General features: G+C 34.5%; 1 protein-coding gene across 4 annotated transcripts in view; it reads left to right on the top strand.

The window, feature by feature from the left end:
• Positions 1–23,973, top strand: part of LOC106873030 (coiled-coil domain-containing protein 6) — a 180,954-nt gene that overhangs the window by 148,369 nt on the left and 8,612 nt on the right. Inside the window, exons 4-8 of one of the 4 annotated variants that reach the window (XM_052972984.1) lie at positions 3,217–3,320; positions 7,150–7,307; positions 11,312–11,468; positions 13,121–13,245; positions 19,092–19,300. In XM_052972984.1, coding sequence (XP_052828944.1) covers positions 3,217–3,320; positions 7,150–7,307; positions 11,312–11,468; positions 13,121–13,245; positions 19,092–19,300 — 753 coding nt within the window. Of the gene's footprint in view, positions 1–3,216; positions 3,321–7,149; positions 7,308–11,311; positions 11,469–13,120; positions 13,246–15,680; positions 16,535–19,091; positions 19,301–23,973 lie in introns of those variants that run through there. The other 3 variants (XM_014920235.2, XM_052972992.1, XM_014920236.2) reach the window with 3 other exon arrangements.

Raw genomic sequence — 23,973 nt, 5'->3', positions numbered from 1 at the left:
ACACACAGCCCCTCGTTCCCGATCACCGTTTGTTATCTCCCCCTTTCTTAGCTCTCCTGAAATAAGAATTTCTAACTTCCGGTCAGCCATTGTTATGATCGGCCATTATTATGATTGACCGTTGACTGAACACTATTCAATTTTTTTTCTCCGTGTTTTTCTCCTTGTCTCCGTATTCTTTCTGTTGAAGAGCGTAGCTCGAAACGTCAAAGACTCTCCGTATTCCCGAGTGTCATACTAATATATACTTTTGTTATTTACACCACCTGTCCTCGTCTGTTGTTATTTTTTGTATATTCTCCCATATATATATATATATAAAATTAATCAAAGGACATACTAAGTATATAGTCTGCTGGAAATAAGTCAAAACTCTTATTTAAATTACGAAAGAGTTTTGACTGTTATTTCCAGCAGGTAGACATACTTACTATGTCCTTTGATTAATTTTAATTCTTCGGCTATTTAATGCTTTTTGGGCCTGCAATCACCTATATTATTGATTCTGTTATTATTTTTAATTGTTACACTAGATAATAATAAAGTCAATAATATCTTAGCAAATATTTTCTCTTGAATTATTTGCTCCGTATTGAAATATATATATATATATATCCAATTATGTGTGTGTATAAAACGTTGCATGTGTTGGTGCCACAAGAAAAAAATATCCAGTCCACTCTGTAAAGTGGTTGGCAATTGGAAGGGTAGCCATCCATGAACACAATACCAAAACAAAACAATTGAGCTAGGTACAGTCTTCTGTGTGTATATGTGTGTGTGTATGTTTGTGAATTCCCTTGTCTTGATATCGTGTTGGTTGTAAATGTGCATCACTGTCATGCGAGTGATGTTTGTTTCCAGTCTTCTTTGAAAAAGATGTTTGGAAATATTACCTTTGAAATATTTCCTGGAAATATAAACCTCTGGAATATCACTTGGAAATATAAACAGAGGAGGGCTGACTGCAGACAGAGCATCTGGCCATAGAAAACATACCACAACAAATTCTGACTAAGCTGTGGAAGTATGGAAAAGTGGTTGTTAAATGATAACATATATAGGTGCAGGTGTGGCTGTAAAATAAGAAGCTTGCTTCCCAAATACGTAGTTTTTGAGTTCACTCCCATTGTGTGGCACCTTGGGCAAGTACCTTCTACTATAGCCTCAGGCTGACCAAAGCCTTGTTAGTGGATTTGGAAATGGAAACTGAAAGAAACCCGTGTGTGTGTGTGTGACTGTGTTTGTTCCCCACCACCACTCGACAGCTAGTGTTGGTATGTTTAATCACTGTAACTTATCAGTTTGGCAGAAGAGACTGATAGAATAAGTACCAGACTTTAAAAAAAAAAGTACTGGGGTCAATTCATTCAGCTAAAATATCTTGAAGGTGGTGCCCCAGCATGGCCACAATCTAGTAATTGATACATGTAAATGATAAAAGAAAAAATTCTACACAGTTTCTGCTTAGCAAATTTGCTAACAAGGCATTGGTTGACTCAGGTCTGTAGTAGAAGACACTTGCATAAGGTGCCACACAATTGGACTGTACCCGAAACCACAAGTTAAGAAGCAAACTTCTTAACCCCTCACTCATCCCCCACATCTATGTATCTTTACCTTTTACCTCTTCCTTTCCTTGTTTCAGTTATTAGACTCTGGCCATGCTGAGGCACTACCTTGAGAAGCTATAATGTATATCTTATCAATGTCACAATACTGAATGTAGATGTGTTATTAAACGCTTTTAGGCTGAATCATTAGTATGCCAGGCGAAATGCTGAACGGTATTTCGCCTGTTCTGAGTTCAAATTCCACTGAGGTCAACTTTGCCTTTCATCCTTTCAGGATTGATTAAATAAGTATCAATTATGCACTGGGGGGGTCAATGTAATCGACTTAATCCCTTTATCTGTCCTTGTTTGCCCTTGTGGGCAATAAAGAAATAAATATTTCATCTGACTGTTCCTTGGTTTCGTATACCCAATTCACCACCAAAACGGATTTGAATTGCTTGCCCAAAGTATGTAGAGATACCATAAAATCTATCTACTTAGAATTGATTCATATTTTTGGTTTCCTTTAATTTATAAAGAATACATTAGTTTTACCCTCTATCCAGTATCATTTGACTTGTTGCTCTGTTTGAACTCATCAACAGATTAAACTTTTATTATATTGTGATGGATGGTGGTTGGTTATTGTGGAAGTGATGCATTAAGCTGCTCCTTATCTGTTAACTTATACTCTGTCAGCTTTGAATAATATATTTTTTGTTGAGAGACTGAAAAATCTGCTGTTCAATTCAAAAGTTATATAATGACTGTCTAAGCATCAGTTTTCTTCTCCCTATTAAATGCAAGTCTACTTAATGAATAAATAATTCAGAGATGCCATCTACGTGAAAAGCAGTAAAGTTAGGTTGATACATATAGGAAGAGGCATTAAAAGTGAACTGGAAATAATTATGGGGTGAGAGGGAAGTGGGGAAACACAGTCATATTAGTCAATATCTGATATTATTTCCATATTTTGGCCAATCTTCATCATGTTGTCAAAATAAATATGCTAACAACAACTTAGCTATTTATCATCTGTTTTCTATGCCAACAAGGGAGTCACTACATGGTTGCATGATTAGCTAGAAATAACAGCTGAATTTTCTTCAAAGTATTACCCAGTGTTAATAAAAGGATACATAAGACATGGTAGTCCTCATATACCAAATGGTTAGATCATCATGGTTGGAAGGGCTTCAATCGTACGTCTGCTACACCAGTACTAGGACTGATGACCTAGTATTAAATAACAACAGTGTACAACCTTGTAGATAATTTGGAGATGTTTTTCATCACTTCTTCAGTAAATAGTGACAACTATGTGTCACCAATGAAGTCAGAATAACATTGAAATATGCCTAACATTTTTTCCTTCTTAACATGTCAAAATAAAAAAAAAAAGTGAAAATATTGTGTAGCAGAAGTGAGGGAGTGTCTTTTGTTTTAATAATGGGACGTCCCTCTTTACTGTTGGTAAACTGGAGCTTTCAGTGTTATGTGCCTAGTTAACAGATTAACATCTTAATGCAATAAAATATTAATCTGTGATCATGTGGTCAGCGGTATAGCTCTTTTACCTCTCAGCCATTTCTAAACATAATCCCCACCCCCTACAAGATGCTCGCTGATCAACTCTTTTAATTTTTTATTCTTTTAGTTGCGCCGAGAAAAAGTTGAATTGGAAAATGCTCTTGAACAGGAACAAGAATCACTTGTGAACAGGCTGTGGAAACGGATGGATAAATTAGAAGCAGAGAAAAGGTAAATCAAATTTTGGGTATATAGTTATTGTCTGTCTGTCTATCTTTCTCTCTCTTTCTCTCTCTCTCTCTCTCTCTCTCTCTCTCTCTCTCTCTCTCTCTCACTCAGGAAATTAACACTATTATTACTGAACACAAATGGTAGAAATGTGATAAAATTTGAATATGATGGATATGAATGTTCTGGTTTGGTTGATATTTCCCCTTTGTGTTTATTGAAACATTCATCATTAGGATTTCTCTTGTTGAAAAGAATTCTGATAGTAGCCATGGCAAACGGAACAAAGATTGCTATGGAAGTGGCTAAATCTGATTGACTGGACTTTGAATTTACAGAAGAATAAGTGAAGGATGATTATGCATCATCTATTCCACATTCAATTGTAAAACAGATATAAAGCTGTATGTGTGAGTATGCATTGTATATAGTGTATATAAGGCATTATTGTTTTTTAAAATTAGCTTAGTTGTTGGTATATGCCTGCTTTACTACACCCACTTGTCATACCCTAGTCCTAATCTCACAGCATAAAGTTGTTGCCCTTTGGGGTTTTGTAGACTTATAAACTGCATGATGATCTGGTTTGTGCCAGTGGCAGAAAAAAGTATCCAAGTAAAGTGGTTGCTTTTAGGAAAGGTATCCAGCTATAGAAACAACTTTTTTTTTTTATGCCACCAGCACTAGTAAAGTTGCCATGCAGCTTGTAAGTATACAAAACCCAAAGTAATGGGAGATAGGTTATTGTTATATAGGAACCTGGGTTGGAATTGAAATTCAGGTGAGAGTATTTAGGTGCTTCTGCTAATGTTCCTCTAAGTTTCTGCCAGCTTTGTTTTTGATGGAAGTGGTGGTGAGGGCTGTCCATGCAAGGAATTCCTAAAGGAAAATCTATTACAAAATTATGAGAAACATCTACTACTAGAAGAAATGTACCTGGAGATAATTAAAACAAATATAGACCAAAGGAAGTTCTGAAGGTAAATAGTTGGGGCTGAACTGATGGAACTAAGGAAAATGAAGCTGGCAGAATGAAACAACAAATGGTAGAGGCCTGCTGTGCTTTAGTATTATGTAAAAGTAGATATAAAATGTTTCTATAAAATTGTTGTGTGTCGCTTAGCTTCACTTGCTTGTAATTTGGTAAACATTGTTACGGAAAATGGATGGTGTAGATGCGAGAAAAGAAAAAAATGCAAGAATGGCCTTGAATACTCATTAAAATTGAAGCAAGCATGAAAACAATTGCTGTTAAATGAGTTGAGGCTAAAAGTTTGTGAAGCAATTAATATTGTTATCTCATTTGATTTGTAGCCTCCTATTTATAGAGAATGGGAAATGAGTAGCTAAAACATTCATATATTCCTATATCTACTGTTTGTTTTTAATTCCAAGTTGTATTTATTTCATTAACTCTTTAGCAGTCAAGCTGGCCATATCCAGCCTAAATGTTCTACCTGTTTTATGTTCAAACCAAATCTGGCCTCTCACACCTTCTACAATACCAATACTATTCTATAAATAAACATTCATATCATTGAAATCTCAAAGCTATGAGACAATGCATGATTAATTCAAAATGATGTGAATAAATATGCATTACTTTTGGCAGAGTAATATGAATGCTAAGGGGTTAAACATTTTTGTGACTGAAAGAAATATACTGCCTCTGTTTCAGTTAATCTTGAAAATAATCAAGATTTTGGGAGGAGTGTTTATTATTGATCTTAAGGTGGGAAGCTGGCTAAATCATTATCACACGAGAGAAAATGCCCAGTGGCCTTTCTGCCAACCATTTATGTTCCAAGTTCAAATGCCACCAAGGGCTGTTCATCCTTTTAGGGATCAGTAAAATAAAGTGCCAGTTGAGTGCTGAGAGCAATGCAATTGACTTCACCTCCTTTCAAAATTGTTAGTATTGTGCCAAAATTTCAAACAATTATTATTTTTATTATTAAATTGATATTCATACATAGTTATGACATGAGGTTTTAATGAATTCTTTAAAGCACAAAATTTTGTATCATAGAACTAAAGGCAGTTTGGAATTCAAAGGGTGAAGCTGCTTATAATGGCTCCTAGCTTAAGAGCTCAGCTTCACTCTATAATTTGAACAGCTGGGATCTGGTTGACTGATTTTTGTCTGTCACACACTAATTGAAAGCAATGTCTTCAGCAGTGTTCCTTTTAGACTAATGGATTACAGCTGGATTGCAAAGTGATTCTACAGTCACTGCTCAGAGGTGGTGTGTTTTTACATCATGTTTAGTAGTTTCAAAGTTATTGGAGTAGTAATATTTTACCTATAATCCCTCCACTCATGGACTGCGGTTTCACCATTACAGTATTTTTCTATCTTGTTTTAGTCATTGGTCTATGGTCATGCTGAGGTGTTTAGTCAAAGAAATTGACCCCATTATTTACATTTATTTACATTCGACGGATATTTGTCCTCATCTTGTTTGTTGTTAACACAACGTTTCAGCTGATATACCCTCCAGCCTTCTTCAGGTGTCTTGGGGAAATTTTGAACCTGGGTTCTCATTCCTAAGGTATTCTTCGATGTTGTTGTTATTATTATCATTATTATTATTAATAATATTAATATTATTCAGGTCACTGCCTGGAATCAAACTCGGAATCTTGGGGTTAGTAGCCTGTGCTCTTAACCACTATGCCATATGCCCACGGTTATATGCGTAGTGGTTAAGAGTGCGGGCTACTAACACCAAGATTCCGAGTTCGATTCCAAGCAGTGACCTGAATAATTGAAAAATATCTTAGGAATGAGAACCTAGATCCGAAATTTCCCCAAGACATCTGAAGAAGGCTGAAGGGTATATCAGCTGAAACGTTGTGTTAACAACAAACAAGATGAGGACAAATATCCGTCTAATATAAATAATGTACATAATTCCTTATCTCTTAAATATAGAACTGTAAATTGACTCCAGTACTTTTTTTAAAAATCTGGTACTTATTTTATCAGTCTCCTTGCTTGAACTGCTATTACAGGAACATAAACCAGCGCTGGTTGTTAAGCAGTGGTGAGGCATTCACAAAAACTAAAATGCATGCGCACATATATATACACACACCCCCTCTCTCATGGACAACTGCTGGTCTTCCTAAACAACCTTTCCCAGACTTGTGCCTTGGAGGGGAACTTTCTAGGTGCAATCCCATGGTCATTCATGACCAAAGTGGGTCTTAACCCTTTTTAAACTTTTTAAAACACAAAGCCAATATTTTGGAATTGACTACCTGACAAGTATTTGTAGTTTATATACTTAGTTAAAATCTCGCCAAGATTGACTTTGATTTTCATCCTTGTTGAAGGTTCTTAAAATAATCACAGTCACTTACATGGGCCACTTCAATCAGCTTAATCCCTCTTCAGTAATACATGGCTTTTGTGTCTCTGTGGGAATTCATTATCATTATTAATAAATACTGTTATTCAAGTAAGTTGTTGTGAAAGATATTTATTTAATATTTCACTTGGGCATTGTGAGACCATTAACCTGATGTAGAACTCAATATACATTTATTTCAGAACAAAGTGTTGGCTGAGTATAGAGCAATAATAAGAAAGAGAGATGTCAAGTTATTCAGGCACTCAACTATGAGTCCACTGCATCTTATAGCAGAAACAGTTGTAAGCTAATGAAGTGCATAAGATAATCATTTATTCCTTTGTCATCTCTTTTTCTTATCACTGCTCTATACTGAGCCAACACTTCATTCTTAAGCATACATATCTTGATATCTATTTATTTTGAACTTCCCCAATTCTAACAGCTTAAACAGTTTTACAATATTACTATTTCAGAATGTTACAAGCGAAACTTGATCAGCCTGTGTCCTCTCCTCCTTCCCCACGTGATATGAATAATGGAGACACTGCACAGAACCTTGCCCAGCACATAGAACACCTCCGAGCTGAGGTATCTCGCTTGAAGCAGCAATTACAAGCAGCTCAAACAGAACGTACGTATCATTTCTTACCTCTTGCCTGTGATTAATATTGTTGTTATTGTTGTTGTTGTTAGTAATATTCCTTTCTACTATAGGCACAAGGCCTGAAATATTGTGGGAGGATGTCAGTTATATCGACCACAGTACTTAACTGGTACTTATTCTCTCAAATCCAAAAGGATAGAAGGCAAAATCAATCTTAGCGGAATTTGAACTCAATGTAGTCCAACATGGTAGCAAATTAGCCAGCTCACCACCACCATAATAATAATAATAATAATAATAATAATAAGTAACAAGAGCACTCAGAGAGTGCAAACCTCTGCCAAGGCAACACTAACGTCCTCTCAATGATTAGCCGGAGATGATTCTTAAAATGAGAATATCTGAAATAAACTCGACTGCTCTCACAAACGAGAATACTAAAAATGAACCCAACCACTCAAAAATTAAGCAAAAAAAAAAAAACAGGAAAAATTATCCAGAATCCATGTCCGGTACTGGATCGATCCCAACATCTAATCAGTTCGTGCTGGTCATGAGGCCAAACATCCCTGAAAGTTTCATCCAAATCCATCCAGTGGTTTTTGTCCACAGACAAACAAACAAACAAGCAAACACAACTGAAAACAATACCTTCGCTAAGGTGGAGGTAATAATAATAATAATCCTTTCTACTGGAAACACAAGGCCTCAAATTTGGAGGAAGGGATTAAGTCAATTACATCGACCACTAAGCACTTCATCCAGTGTGTTCATGATTCTTCCAGCTCATCGCCTTAATAATAATAATAATAATAATAATAATAAAGGTATGGTTGATGAAAATGGTTTACATTGTGCCAATAATTGTTGGTACCCTAGTTACAGTGAGAAAAGAAATTTTAGAAGTGGTTGGATAAGATCGGCATAGAAATGAAAAAGACTTGGCAGTGTAAGGAGTCTCTGCTAAGTCCCCAAGACTTGAAAAGAACATACCACCTTAGTTGACAGGAAGTTGGTACATTAATGACATTTCCAGCTACAAGCTGAATAAGTCAGATGTTAATAATAATAATAATAATAATAATAATAATTTAGGCATAAGTTCTGCACTTTCGAGGAGAGGTAATTAAGTCAATATTGTTGACTCAGTACTTGACCTGTACTTTATTTTATTGACCTTGAAAGGATGAAATGCAAAGTTGACCTACATAGTATTTGAACTCAGAAATATTCAAATCCTGCTGAGGTCAGCTTTGTCTTTCAGCTTTTCATGTTGATGAAATGCAATACCAGTCAAATAGTAGAATCAATGAAATTGACTGACTTCCTCCCTGCCTAACCTTAAAACAATTATTATTGTTGTTGTTATTATTATTATTATCATTACTATCATTATTGATTGGGTGTTGGACATTGGACACAAAACTTTGCAGTATTTAGCTACGCCTAATTTCAAATACCATCAAGTTAACGTTTCCTTTCTTCAAATTCCTCCGAAGTCGACTTTGCCTTTCATCCTTTGGGAGTTGATATATAAGTACTGGTCAAGCACTGGGGGTTAACATAACCAACTAGCTTCCTCCCAAATTTCAGGCCTTGTGCATTTAGTAGGAAGCATTGGTGAGCTAGCAGAAAAATTAATACATTGCATGCTGGGCAAAATGCTTAGCAGTATTTTGTCTGTCTTTATGTTCTGAGTTGAAAACCCACGGAAGTCAAGTTGGCCATTCATCCTTTCGGGGTCAATAAAATAAGTACCAGCTGAACACTGGGATTGATGTAATCAACTTAGGCTCAAATTTGAAGCCATTATTCTGATTTTGATTTGCAATCTCTCTCTCTCTCTTTCTCTCTCTCTCTCTCTCTTTCTCTCTCTCTCTCTCCTTCTCTTGCACTTGTCTCAGGTTGGGCAACCATATATCTTCTTTGTGGTAGCACACCTGTATCTGTCTTCATTCCTGATCTTTCTCTCTCTGGCTGGGCAACCTTGTATTTCCGCTTCAGCAAGCCACCTATATCTGTCTCTTTTCATCATCACCTCCTCCAATGCCTCCTTCCCTCTTAAAAGTTTTTGTCTTGCAAGTACTTGGCAACCTTGTCACTTAAAAGCACCCAGTCCACACTGTAAATTGGTTGGTGCTTAGAAGGGCATCCAGCTGTAAAAACCTTACCAAAACTGACCTTACCTGTGCTTGTCTAACAATTCCACTCACAGGACCTTAGTTTTCTTTGAGCTTTAGTAGAAGACATCCTCCCGGTGCCTTGCAGTGGGATTGAACCTAAATCTATGTGGTTGGGAAGCCAACTTCTTAACCACAAGGCCACACATACACTTGTTAAAAAATGAAGTTTCTCTTAACAGAGTCCCTGGAAGTATTTGAAGGTGATCTTTTGTCCTGTTCAAATTATTACAGGTTGCCATTAGTGGTTTTTATTCATCACATTGATTTTACAGTTTTAAATTCTGTTTTTCTTATTTCAGTCTTCAGACTGCAGCCATGTTGGGGCACTGTTTGAAGGGTTGAGCCAATCAAATTGAACCCCCCCCCCCCAGCATTTACTGTAAATTTTAGTACTTATTCTATCAACCTCCTTTTTTGCCAAGCCATTAAGTTACAAGCATTATAGCTGAATATACCTGCCCACTTTGTAGCCACCTTAGTCAAGTGACTTCTACTAAAGCCCTGCTCCAACCAAATCCTTGTGAACAGATTCAATAGGTTCTTGTCTTGACATCCCAGGGTGATTGTAAATGAGTATCACTGTTATACAAGAGAGGTTGTTCATTTCCAGTTTTCTGTGAAAAGCATGTCTGACTGTTGGAAAATATTACCTTGCTTGGAAACAGGTGAGTGGTGGGGACAGGAAGAATATCTGGCCATAGAAAATCTGCCTCAATAAATTCTGTCTGACCCATATATATATATATATATATATATATATATATATATTAGAGGTATTGGTATCCAGAAGACCCAAGATGGCAGATAAGGCTATGTAAGTGCTATAGGAGGACCATAGTTAGACTTTCGGTTCAATAATAAATGGAATTTATACCTCCACACTATCCATTTGTAATAACAATATATGAACCCCTATTGGAATCTACATACCATGGACAAGAAGCATTTCTACCCATTCTACCACAGCTCTTTCCTTGGATAATGGAACTGTAACATCCTACATATATTTTTATTCTCTTATTTCCCTTTACACTTCCTACCTCCATCCTTTTCCAAGATAACTCCTTATATTGAACTCTACTATTTCCCTCTAGTTAACTCTCTCATATCGTCTCTGATGAAGGGATCTCCCTAATATCCCAGAAACAGCTGTAAGACTAACTCTCTCTTTATAAATGCCATATAAATTCCACACAGCATTGGCTTTGTTGTCTCATTTTATTTAACATGCACACATATATATATATATATATATATATATATATATATATATATATATATACATACATACATACATACATACATACGGGGGTGCTGAAAAGTTCATGGCTTTGGGTAAAAGAAAATGCAAGAGGATCAGTTAATTATGATTTTATACAACCCATTCCCCTCTCAGATCCATACTCTTATTGCAATGATCCTTCAGTTTTTCTCAGCTCTGTAAAAGAACTCAGAAGATTGGGCCTCCAACCATGATGCCCTTAAAGCCAGGAACGTTTCAGCACTCCATCATATATTGCTAGGGCATGGGTTACAAATGACCTGGGACCAAATAATAGCAATACCAGAGATGCTGTAGGATTGAAATATATGAAAATACCCCCAATATATATATATATATATCTATATATATATATATGCCAGCATTGAAAAGTAGTCTCAAAGATGCTGGTGGCAAGGATCACCATTGTCTTATTTTATAATGGCTTTAAAAAGGTTATTTTCGTAATATCACATTATCAGTTTCAGTGAAATACTTGTTTAAAATGATTATTGTGAAATTTGTATTGCTTTCTTTCATGTTTTCTCTTTCTTTGTTTCATATTGTATTATATTTCTGTTATGAAGATGAAGAGAAAATGGCTCAATATGCACAAGAAGAAAGACAAATCAGGGAAGAGAATTTGCGGTTACAACGCAAACTTCAGATGGAGATGGAGCGGCGAGAGAGCCTATGTAGGCATCTTTCAGAAAGTGAATCCAGTCTTGAAATGGATGATGAAAGGTAGAACATCTTGTTTCTCTGACTTATCAAACGAGTCATTGTGTGTGTGTGTGTGTGTGTGTGTGTGTGTGTGTGTGTGTGTGTGTGTGTTTAAAATGTATGTCAGCAGACAAAGATGGCTATCTTGTGTTGGTGATGTCTGGGACTGTAGAGTTGAACTTTGTATTTTTGTGGCTAGTTCAATTGTCATTAAAATGGGTCCCAGTAATTCTGCCCCACTATGAACCACTCTTTTATTAGACAACAAATAGTAAATTTGTGTAACAATGTAGAATCATATGTTCTTAATGTTTGATGATGTCATTCATAACTCAGTGATGCATTTTCCCCATGCATTGTCTATAAGAATTTCTCTCCTGAGAATTTCCCCAGCAAAAGTCTTTCCATGTTTGAGTGTACACGAACATGTTAAATATAAAGGTACACATCATCATTTAATGTCTGTTATCCATGCTTGCATTGGTTGGATGGTTTGACAGGAGCTGGCCTGGTTCCAATTGCCTGTTTTGGCATGGTTTCTATAGCTGGATGGCCTTTCTATTGCCAACTATTTTACAGTGTAACTGGGTGCTTTGTACATGGCACCAGTATAAGTGCTTTTTATGTGGCATTGGCACCAGTACACATATTTCAGTCAACACTGCTTTGTGTGCCTCTAGTTAAGAAGTAGTAGCAGTCATAACAGTAGCAGCTGCCACAAGGGTCTAGGTCTGGGAATGTTTATTTCAAGACAGGAACTTTTAACTTAGTCATCTCTCCCCTCACTCCTTTGGGACTCAACTTAAGCATTGGTCTTGGGAACCCTTTAGTACTTTAAAAGTTTTTTGCCTTTTTTTTTTTTTAAAGAGAAAATTGATTTTTATTTTTTACTGAGTCACCATATGTTTCTTCATGGTAGTTTCAATAGGATGGCTGAACCTACTAGAAACAGCTGTAAAAAATCTCCCTTGAATCACACCATCCTATCCTTCATCTTAAAAAGAGACTTGTTGGACAGCATAGTCCTGCATTACAAAACAATATTTAAAAAATGGGATAATTATAATCATGGCTTGAATAACTTTAATACAGTTCAGTATTTGAGAGATGAGGAATTATGTACATTATTTACATTTGATGGATATTTGTCCCCATCTTGTTTGTTGTTAATACGTTTCAGCTGATGTACTCTCCAGCCTTCATCAGGTGTCTTGGGGAATTTCAAACTTGGGTTCTCATTCCTAAGGTATTTTTCCAATGTTGTTGTTATCATTATTCAGGTCACTGCCTGGAATCAAACTCGGAATCTTGGGGTTAGTAGCCCGTGCTCTTAACCACTATGCCATATGCTCAGGTTCAAATTTCCCCCAGGACACTTGAAGAATGCTGGAGAGTACATCAGCCAAAATGCTGTGTTAACAACAAACAAGATGCGAACAAATATCCGTCAAATGTAAATAATGTTGAATAGCTTTAATCGTAAGAATTGCTTGATCAGGGCTGACTATATGCTAAATATCAACAGATGTCTGACAAGTGCTGAACCTCAACAGAAGAAACCCTGCCTGCTAATTGTTTTGTTTTAAAATTTTGTTTATTCACCATTATACCTGGCTGCCTTGCTGTGTAAGATGGAAATGCTTTTAATGTTTGATTGTTTTCATATATTTTAGACATTTCAATGAAATGACAAAGCAACATGACATGTCGAGTAGTCAAGGTCATAATGTCCGTCCACGAACAGTGTCCAGTCCAATACCGTATGCTTCACCAACCACATCCCGACCATTGTCTCCTGGTATATATACTTACAGTTACTTATTATTAAAAAAGCCTTTTTTACTTCTTGAGTAATTTACGTGTTTTTATATAAACACACAATGGAAGGGTGGGTGTACGCCGTACAAGTTTGTTGTGTTGTTACTCTCTTGTTGTTGTTGTTTGGTTTATTATTTTATTGTTGTTGCTACTGGGTTTTCATTGTTAGCTTTGTTGATGTTGTTTGGTATGTTTGTTAGTTTTAGAAATGTGGTTATTAACTAAAGTCTATAACTGTTATGGTCATAAAAATTACTCTGTTGTTTACATTTATTCTGAATGAATTTGATTATTCTTTTTCTTTTTTTAAATCTTCACTTTTCTCTGGTCTCATTTGCATAATTAGCACCATTACTACAGCAAAGATGCACACAGAATTAATTACCTATCACTTGGCTTTGTTCAGACTCACTCTTTATTTGCCTGATATTTGCTCATTTGATATATATTTGTTACAAGTTTTGAAAAAAAAAAAACAATTTCTTTTTAATAATTTTTCATCTCCTGCATTGATTATTATTATTATTATTATTATTATTATTATTATTATTAGATTGCTACCACAATAAAACCTTTCTATTTTACATTTATTTTTTTTTTTATATGTTTCCCATTTTCCTTTTATGTGGGAAATTTAAAAAACTGATGCCTGTTCTAAAATTACAGGCATTTCCAAGTGGATTATATTCACTCTCTCTTCAATTTCTCATTGATACAGTGTTCGAGAATCTCCTGACAATCATTTTCTCAAACACAGAATTGTTAAAAAAATGTGAACCCCCTTTAAAGCTTCTTCAAATATTATTATATAAACATCACAATCTGCATAATGTATACTATTGTTCACAGTCATTATATTGTAATCAATCTGCCTAGATTTTAAGAAAAGAGTCTATTTCATTTCACCAAAATATGTTGAGGATGGGTAGGAATTCAGCTATAAAACTCTGAGCCCCAGTAATCCACATTTGCAAAACTTTAGCATTTGTATCTACTGTGTTTTCTCATTACTGCCATCATATTTATATCAATTAAATTAGGTGTTTGTGTGCGTATATATATATATATATATATATACATACATACACACACATACACACACTTTTGTTTATGTTGGAGAAATGCGAGAGAGGAATACTCGTTACACGTTATAGAGGATTGTTTTTTTAACTGAAACTGAGAGCTTGTCTCATAACTCAACTTTCACACTGCTGTGTTCTCATCTGAAGAGCACAATGGTGTGAGATTCAACTTGAGACAAATGCTCAGTTTTAGTTTCAATAAAAAGCTATACATACATATATATATAATGTGTGTTTGTGTATAGTTAAAAAAGTAAATAAAGTTGGAAAAGGCACAGAAGTGTATTTTAGAGAATATTTAATCTTTTTGTAACAAAAAGATTAAACATCCTCTAAAATATACTTCTGTGCCTTTTCATAATGTTTTATTCGTATAGACTTTTAACTCCTTTTCGACTATATACATATGTATATATAGTTGCTTATTTGTTATATTGCACTTTAACAACTAGTATTTATTACCATGAGATTCTTGTTTGGTAATACTACCATAAGTAGTCCAGTATACATTTTAATTTCCAAGTTCTTCCAACCTTTGCTATGTGTAAAAAGAAAATTATAATAATTGGAAGCCAATTATTATGGGCTACGTTACAAACTCAGTGAACACCTTGTTTCTTTATTGCTACCTGGCATTCTACTCAACCAAGCACCACTGGGTGAAATATGTAGCCTGAGATCAAAGGGAAATATGCTAAACCTCAGGTGTCTGAACAAACAGTAGCAGCAATGTTTGAATGACCTGCAGAGATGAAAGTTAATTAATTGATGTTCCCAAATATCTACACCACACTGTACAAACTGTTACTGAAAGTCCTGTTTGTTAATTAATATATATTTTCAAATATCTACACCTCACTATACACACTGTTGTTGAAAGTATTGTTTTATTATGCAGAGTTTATTGCCTCCTCTACTTCTACATTAGTTTCGTTTTCTGTAGCTTATTACTGTTTAGATAAAACTTGCTTGTAAAATAATGTTCTTTGGCCTGAAGCTTTACATAAAGCATGCTTGTGCAAAGTTTTCTGTAGCTTGCAGCTTCAATAAAACATGCTTGTGCAAAGTTTTCTGTAATTTATTTTCTTCTTTAAAAAAAAACAACAAAAAGAGAAAGAGATTGGGTACTAACTATGTGAAATCAAGTATCGGTCATGCGATATCATTCTTCAATCTTCATCCTTGAGTTGCTGCTATGTAAAGTGATTAACTCATAATGTTAGATAAACAAAGGTTTGATTGTTTAAACAAACATTATTTTTGGTAATTGTATTAGTGTAGGTAGCTATAAAGTGATATGTTTACTGATATTGCAATTTTTCTTCATCTGTAGTCTTGAATTCTCCACGTGTATTACAATGTGCATTATGTCTTGGTAAGTTGAGATAACCTCTCAGAGAACAAAAAAAATTTAAAATATTAAAAAATAGTACTTAATCAGTGTTTTCTACCAAATATAATTCAGATTGTCTCTGGTATTATTGGTTTGGTTGAAATGACGGAGCAGAATTTATTTTTGGAGACAAATACTAAAATGTATTGAGGATTAATTTTTTTTCCTCCCTTTGTTTTTCAACTTTTCTTTCACAAATACTAATAAAGTTAACATCAAGCCAGTTACCAGGGTTGACTTATCCGACCTTGTTTTATAATCTACTAACTTGAAATATCTTGAGCATGTAGCTATTATATAAGTGTGTATTAATAAGACCCAGTTATGGTCATACATGCTTATATAATTTTGTTACTTTCTGCTAAGGGAGCTTGTGTAAGTTAGGTGATTCTGGGGAATTAGTTATTTAAATAAGAATTGTTAAGAGAAATGTTCTTAATGCTTACATCACTTAATTGTGAAGTGGAAACACTATTATTAGCTATCTTTCTTGAAATGTATAAAGTTTCTTGCTTAGAGCATAATTTGATGGATACAAACCAACAAAGGAGCACACATCTGCATGGTCACTCAGCTTGTTAGAGAGAGCAGTCAGATTCTCTCATCACACTATTGTCTTTAAAAAAAAAAAAATAGACAGGCATCTTAGATACTGTAATATTAACTATACAAAATGGCAGGATGATCATGACCTGAAAATCTTTGACTGTAAATACCACCAGTTAAATTAATCTTTCTCCATTATCATATATCCACAGCTATTTTTAACTTCTGGAGTTCAAAATTAATAATAATAATTTTCCTTTTCTAAATTTCAATTAATTTTATGCTAAAAAATTAGCAACAATTTAGGTTTGCTTATTTAACTCTTTCATGACCATATTTATACCAATGCACAGTCTGTGTGATCAGTTTTTGTTCCTTTTTAATAATCAAGAATTTGGGACTAAATTTAGTAAAATAACTAACCTCTTTATTATTAATCTGGTATTTTGAACATAGTGAAACAAAATGTACTCATAAAAATTGTTTATAATTTTAAATAAACTTGAATAATGGATGATTTTGAATCATAAAACCAGGAAGAGTTCAGGTAACTTGGTATCTAGAATTGTAGGCAATTTTTTTTTTTTTTAAATCTTTTTTATAATGATGTTGATAATTTAAAGAGCTTCTTTGAAATACAACATGAAGTAATTTTTGCTATAAACATGTTTTATGAAAGAAAAAACTAAAAGGTCTCAGTTCAAGCATAATTAGAACCATCTTGAATTCAATGGATTAATTTGTCAACTGCAGTAATTAGGTATTTAGCTCATCAAAATTTAAGACCTAAATCATTAGGTTGTTATATTCTAAAATGACTAAACCTAATAAACTAATTAATTTATGGTGTGTCATTGATATTTCTTCTGTTTTTTAATTGATTGTTTGATGAAACTTAATCCTACCTAGTTGAAACTCTGATAGCAGTTTTATCTCACTGACCCTTTAATTGCTAGAAACTATCCAGTTCAGTTCATTGCATAATATTATTTTATGGACGAAAAATTATCACATGTCATTCTATAATTATTGTGATAATTGCTACATTGACTTTGTTTTTCGTTTTTTTTTCCTTATATTAGAGATTCAATTTTCAGTTGCCAAACTGAACATACTTATTTGAGTGCTAATACTATTTATAAGTTTTTGTGAAATAGATCTCTTAAAAAAAAAAAAAGAAAAGACAAACAGAGACTGTCAAATTGAAGTGCTGACTATTTTGTTTGTTTCTTCTGCGGAATACTTTGCATCTTGAAGGAAAAAGAAAATGCAACAACAACATTTTATCTTAATTATTTCTAATACAACTTTTCTTATTGCTGTTACACAAAGACTGTTATCCCATAAATTGTTTGATCACTTTTGCGCACGCGCGCACACACACACACACACACACACACTTTAGAAACTAATAGTTTGTTAATGAATTCTGCTAATCATTAACTGAATAAGTAAATTAGCTTTCATAAGTCCATGGAAAATTAGAAGTCGTTTCTACCAAATGTATGTTAAGAGTGACTTTTTAGTCAACAGCCCTTACAGATAGTTTTGTAATAGTGTTGATTGATAGTGTAAGGATAATTGGTTACGTCTAGTCCTATGTTCTCACACTAGGGATATTAGCAGCACATTGGATTACAACTATTTGCTGCATTAATGCACAGTGCCATTACAAATATGTACAAGAACTATAATGCTTTAGTCCTAAGAATATTTTTTTTACCAAACAATTTTAGATGTTACATGATGGTGAAATAAACTGGATAGTATCTACTGCCACATTTCTCATCTGACTTTTAAAAAAATAAATAAATAAATAAAAAAAGGAAAAAGTTTCATTTAGTAAAAAGGCTCAAGAAAAATAAGCTTAACTACTCAGCTTGGCTGAATAGACCAGAGTGAAGAATGCACTGAAGATAAATGAGTCTGTTAAATTTTGCAAGTTTCAAACTCAAAATTCTACCCAGATTAATCTGTTTTCATCTTATCCAGCTGAAAGTTAGGATCAGTAACTTCACAGCAAAATACAAATAAAAAAAATAAAGGATGAAGATCCTTCTTGAGTCATATTGACTCGGGCCAGTTTCTGTGGCACATTTATTACCCAGGATACTGGTCTGTTGCAGGATTACTCATTTTTGCCAGCTGTGAATGGACTGGAACAACATGAAATGAAGTGTTTTGCTCAAGAACACAATGCACTGCCTGGTCCAGGAATTGAAATTACAATCTTACAATCATGAGTCTAACATCCTAACCATTAAGCCATGTTCCTCTACAGAATCCAAATAAAGTATTGGAATTAAGTTTTAACCCTTTAGCATTCAGATTGTTTATTCAAATATAATGCTTTTTGATTCACATTGTTTTGAATTAATCATGCATTATCTCATAGCTTCAAGATTTCAGTGACATGATTGTTTATTTTTAGAATGACATTGCAGGATAGGTGTGAAAGGCTAGATCTAGCCAGTTTGTACATATAGGAGGTAGAATATATGGGCCAGACAGGGCTGGCTCAAAGGGTAAATCTTTTCACAGGTTTTGTATTTAAAACACAGAAATATCAAATATTAATTTTCTCTTTGTTTTAATTTTCATCTTGGCATCCACAGAAATAACGACCATATTTACTATATTCTACATAATTCTTTTCTAATTTTCACTTGTAATTTTTGCAAAGTTATGAGTCCTGGAATATTTAGATTCCCTCGAACCATGTGATTTGCAAATTTGTTGAATTAATTATATTTGCACTTCCCCCTTTTTCTTTTCCTTTTTTTTCCTTCTCCTCTTCCTTTTTAGCTTTCAGTCCACCAAGTCCAATGCGGCGGAATACGCCAGGGAGCCAGCCATCATTCTACACACCCACATTTCTTCCTGGGACCTCTCCCCCAGTTTTCACACACAGTCCAAACGTTACAGTAAGTAACTCTCCTGAGGACCAGTCGTCTTTCTACCCACCTACCTTTCTTCTGGGAAGCTCTCCCCCTGTCTTCGCCTCAGATCTTACGGTAAGTTACCGGTTGGAGGAGCTCAGGGAAGTGTCGCTACTGTTTGTAGTAGATTTTAGGATATAACACGGTTGGCGTTCAATACACAATCAATACAGCCTTGGCTTTCCTAAGTTGTAACATCTCTTCTCCTTACATTATTAGGGTGACTTTGTCTAGATCTACTGCTAACAGTAGAACATCTTCATTGACAGCTGAAGGAGAAGTCAACTGAATATTTTTACTCATTTATTCTTCATTTTCAGGAAATCTTTTGTTTTCTGAACCCCTTTAGATGTTTACTTCTTAATAATTTGAAGAACAGATATATATACATTTAAATATCAACTTGGGGTAACTGGTTTTCACTAATTTTTCTCATCTCCATGCAGTTTGAAAAGTGTTAAAAGTTAAAACTTTCTGAAAAACCTTTGTCAAGTTGTATCAACTCACAGCTGTGTAGCCACTAACTCATTCTCAATAAGTTCTCTGAATTATCTACAGAGATTTGAATTTCTAATTTAAAATGTACAACTAATTAATTCTTACAAAACTATTTTCTGAAATATGAAAAGAAGAAACTTAAATGTTTCTTCTTTCTTTTTAGGGACATGAACTAACACATTCTAATATCAAGTGAGATTTGTTAAAGTTCATCAAGTAAAAAATAACAATACTTTATCTCAAATGCCATCATTATTATTAAAATTGCAGTTCATTATCATTTACATATCTATTTTCCTCAGTTGGCTTAATTCTCTTTAAATTTTCTAGTCATTTATCAACAGAAGAATATATTTTATTGCATTCTAACTCAATGAGTTTCCAGCCAGTATTGAACGCAAGCCCTGTCTTAGTTTTTATGAAGAAAATCAACAAAAGCGAATTCCTGATAGTAAATGTTAATGTTAGCTATTGTCATGTTATCTAGATTGCCTGCAAGTTTTGTATAGACACTCACTCACCCACCCACTTATTCAACTCTCTATGCAATGTGGTATGTTCTATAGAGATCATGGTATGATTTAGTGTTGATTTAGTGAAGTTGTCATGACAATCAATACAACTGTTCTAATTTATCATGATTGTTTTTTGTTTTTTTCCCAACATTTGCTTGTCTTACTTTCTCTCTATTTTAAAGCATTAAGCACTGATAGGTTAGATTCCATGTATAAATCTTCTTTCTCCCTTTTATCTGGAATAGCTAGGTGAGCATGTTTACTTATTTAATTGCACTCTCAGAAATGACATACACTTCATGTATGCATGTGTGTGTGGGCATATTAATGTCTGTATATGTATAAATTAAAACATGTAAACATTGCTTTTGTTTATACTATCATAAACACTACACTTGTCTGATGGCCATTTTGTCCATCCGTTATAAAAATGCTTCAGTCCAGTATTTAGGTCTCTTGGAATATCATAAAAAGACATTTTGTATAGACAGCTTTGAGCTTTGTTAGTCTATTATTATTGTTTTCCCACTCATTCTCTTGATTTTATGCTTCCAAAATAATGTTTTTTCACTTGCGAAACCTGCCAAAGCTCCAGTACTAAAAGTGTCTTAAATTAAACCTATGATTTGTTTGAGATATGGAAAATCTTGAATGAATCACTGTATCATTATTCTTATTAAGGTGGCAAGCTGGCAGAATTGTTGACACACACTGGACAGGGTGCTTGACGGCACTTTGTCCGTCTTTACGTTCTGAGTTCAGATGCCACAGAGGTTCACTTTGCTTTCATCTTTTAAGGTTCGATAAAATAAATACCAATTATGTACTAGGGTTGATGTAATTGATTAGCTCCCTCCACAAAAATGTCAGGCCCTGTGCCTATAGTACAAAGGATTATTATTTTTTATTATTGTTAAGGGAAACTAATGAAAAATGTGTTATTCCTTTCATTAAATTATGATATCATGTAACTAATTGCAAAATGTAATGCATTGAAATCTGAAATTCCAGAGTAAATAATGCATAATTAATTAATTCTGAAATTCTTTAACTTATCACTTAATTTGATAAACAATTTTTCATGGTTGGATCTATCAACTTACCATCAACTTTCATTAATTATGGCTCTAACTAATCTTGTTTAGGACATTTTAAACTAAATTTTTAACTATTGTCACCAGTTCCATCATAAATAACCTCTCCACTTTCTAAATCTGTTTTTCACTATCATGTTGCTTAATTGCAGTATTTCTTCATCTTAAATCATGCACTTGCCATATCGCAGTACCGTTCTCTCCATCAGAATTAAAAGCTATTTTTTGGAAAACGTTTCAAATTTTTTTGTAAGCTGGAATTTTTATCCTGCTATCACAAAACTTGAGACAGTATGCCAAAAACAGGTTCCCGTATTATTGACATAATCTCTTAAATAGTCTACATCTTTCCATCAATCCCCTGACTATAGCCCATATTTCTATTTCCACACCTCATGTTTTGTTATATGTTCTGACTATACATTGAGTTATTCTCATTTTGTCTTCTGTATTGAATAATTTAATCTGGCAGACCTCATGGATCATCATGTCGACTAAATATTGCCAGCTTCATTTGATGCAGAAAGAAATGTAATTTTAAAGAGGGCCTTAACAAAAATATCTCTTCAGTTTTGGAGCCCCTGTAGGGAATGTCTAGGGATGATAGGGACAGGCCCAATGGCTCAATCCCTTTGTCTCTAGACAAGAATACCTTACATGGGATACTACTGTAAATGATTCTTTCACTCCTTCACATATTCTAAACGTTGCAGTGTAAATACAGACCATCCCATCCATGGTTGAAAAAAGTCGTATAAGCATTGCCAAATACAAGGTAAATTACAAATTTTGACCCATGGTATTTGAAAAGCTTGGTGAAGCTGGGCTGCTAACCTCAAAGATCTCGACCTCTTTTGCATCGTATCTAACCAAAGTGTCATGTTAGACTCTTGAAGGAACATGGCTGGTCCAATGTCTCGGCCTTCACATTTGTTCACAGTGTTGTTGGGAGTGTCTTAGGTTGCTTCCATAGGTAAAAAGTAAAGAGAAATTTTTCAGTCTCCCAACTGCATTTACCAGAGCCTTCTAACATTTGTTTTTATATATTCTTCAGTATTTGAAACAAATTAAACACTCTTCTATCTTACTTTTGAATTTAGCTTTTTATATAAAGCAATTATGTATATATCAGCCGTTCAGAAACACACAAAGACTGTTAACTTCACTTAAAATATTTATTTGGTGTCAACATGTTTGTTGCACCAAATGCAACCTGGTCACTGTCACAGTTCCACTAATTTCAGTTTTTTGACACCAAATAATGAATGTTTTTGTGAAGTTTAAGTTTTTGTGTCTCTTTCAATGGATGATGTCTTTCATGCTATAATTGCATTAGTTTCAATGTTATCAGATCAAATCACTTGCTAGACAATTACAGCTCTGAAATTATGTTTGTGCACACACACACACACACACACACACACACACACATATATATATATATATATATAATTTGTATAATTATTTCCTTTTTTGTAAATGCTCTGTAATGTGTAATTTTATAGCTAAAGGAGTTGTACTTGTTTAGCACATGATTTGATCTGAGGCCAAGTTGAAACTAAAGTAACTACATGATAGAAGAGCTAATTAATAGCACACACAGCTGTGAAATTCACTTTAAGTTTTTCACAAGGTATCAAAATTGCAGTGTTGGTGACTAGGTTACAGTTGTGTAACAGAAATCTTAACTCCACATGAAATGAAATTTAAAGTGAATTTAATAGTTCTGTCTGTTATTAAATGACATTCCCACCAAGTAGCTATATTTAAGCTATTTCTATTAAGTTCTGAGTGGTCAAAATACTGCAAACTTCTAGTTAACAACATATATTAGTAATTATTAAAATTATCTTGCTTCAAGAAAAAAAAGAGACGAATACAACTTCACTGCAAATGGTGTCGATCCTGAAATTACACTACCTTTATTTGGTCAGTACACACATTTCTTAACAGATTCATCAATTTCAGGTTAAATTATTAGCACTTGCTCTTTACCAAGCAGTTTTCTGGAATTTGTCATCGTCATGATCATCATCATTTAATGGCATGGGTTGTGGGGTTTGACTGAAAACTACGGGGGGAGGAGGAGGAGGGCTGCACCGGGTTCTGGCCTGATTTGGCAAGGTTTCTATGGCTGGATGCCCTTCCTAATGCCAACTACTCCACGAGTGTAGTGGGCGTTTTTTTTACGTTCCACCGGCACGGGTGTCATTCACCTAACACCGACATCAGCCACGACTATGGTCTCACTTGGCTTGACAGGTTTACACAAGCATGGTATATCACCAAAGGTCTTGGTCACCTGTCACTGCTTCCATGAGGCTCAGTGCTCAAACGGTGCTTTTTACATACCAGTCAGATGGCACTGGCATTGGCTACAATTTCACTTGGTTTAACAGGTCTTCATAAGCACAGCATATTGCCCAATAATTGCAGGGTGCTTTTAACAGGCTGCTTACGCAATACTGGCATTGACCACAACTATGATCTCCCTTAACGGGTTTTCTCAAGCACAGCATATCTCCAAAAGTCTCGGTCGCTATGGGCCTTCATACAAAATGAAACTGTTGGTGGTTCCATTGCAGTTTTCCTTTACATTTTGCTCCCTCAAGTTTTTCTCCGTCCTGACCCCCCCCCCCCC

This window comes from Octopus bimaculoides, chromosome 1 (genome assembly GCF_001194135.2).
Source record: "Octopus bimaculoides isolate UCB-OBI-ISO-001 chromosome 1, ASM119413v2, whole genome shotgun sequence".
Classification (NCBI taxonomy): Eukaryota; Metazoa; Mollusca; class Cephalopoda; order Octopoda; family Octopodidae; genus Octopus; species Octopus bimaculoides.
The sequence above is the reverse complement of the archived record's forward strand: the minus strand, read 5'-3'. Positions and strand labels throughout refer to the sequence as shown.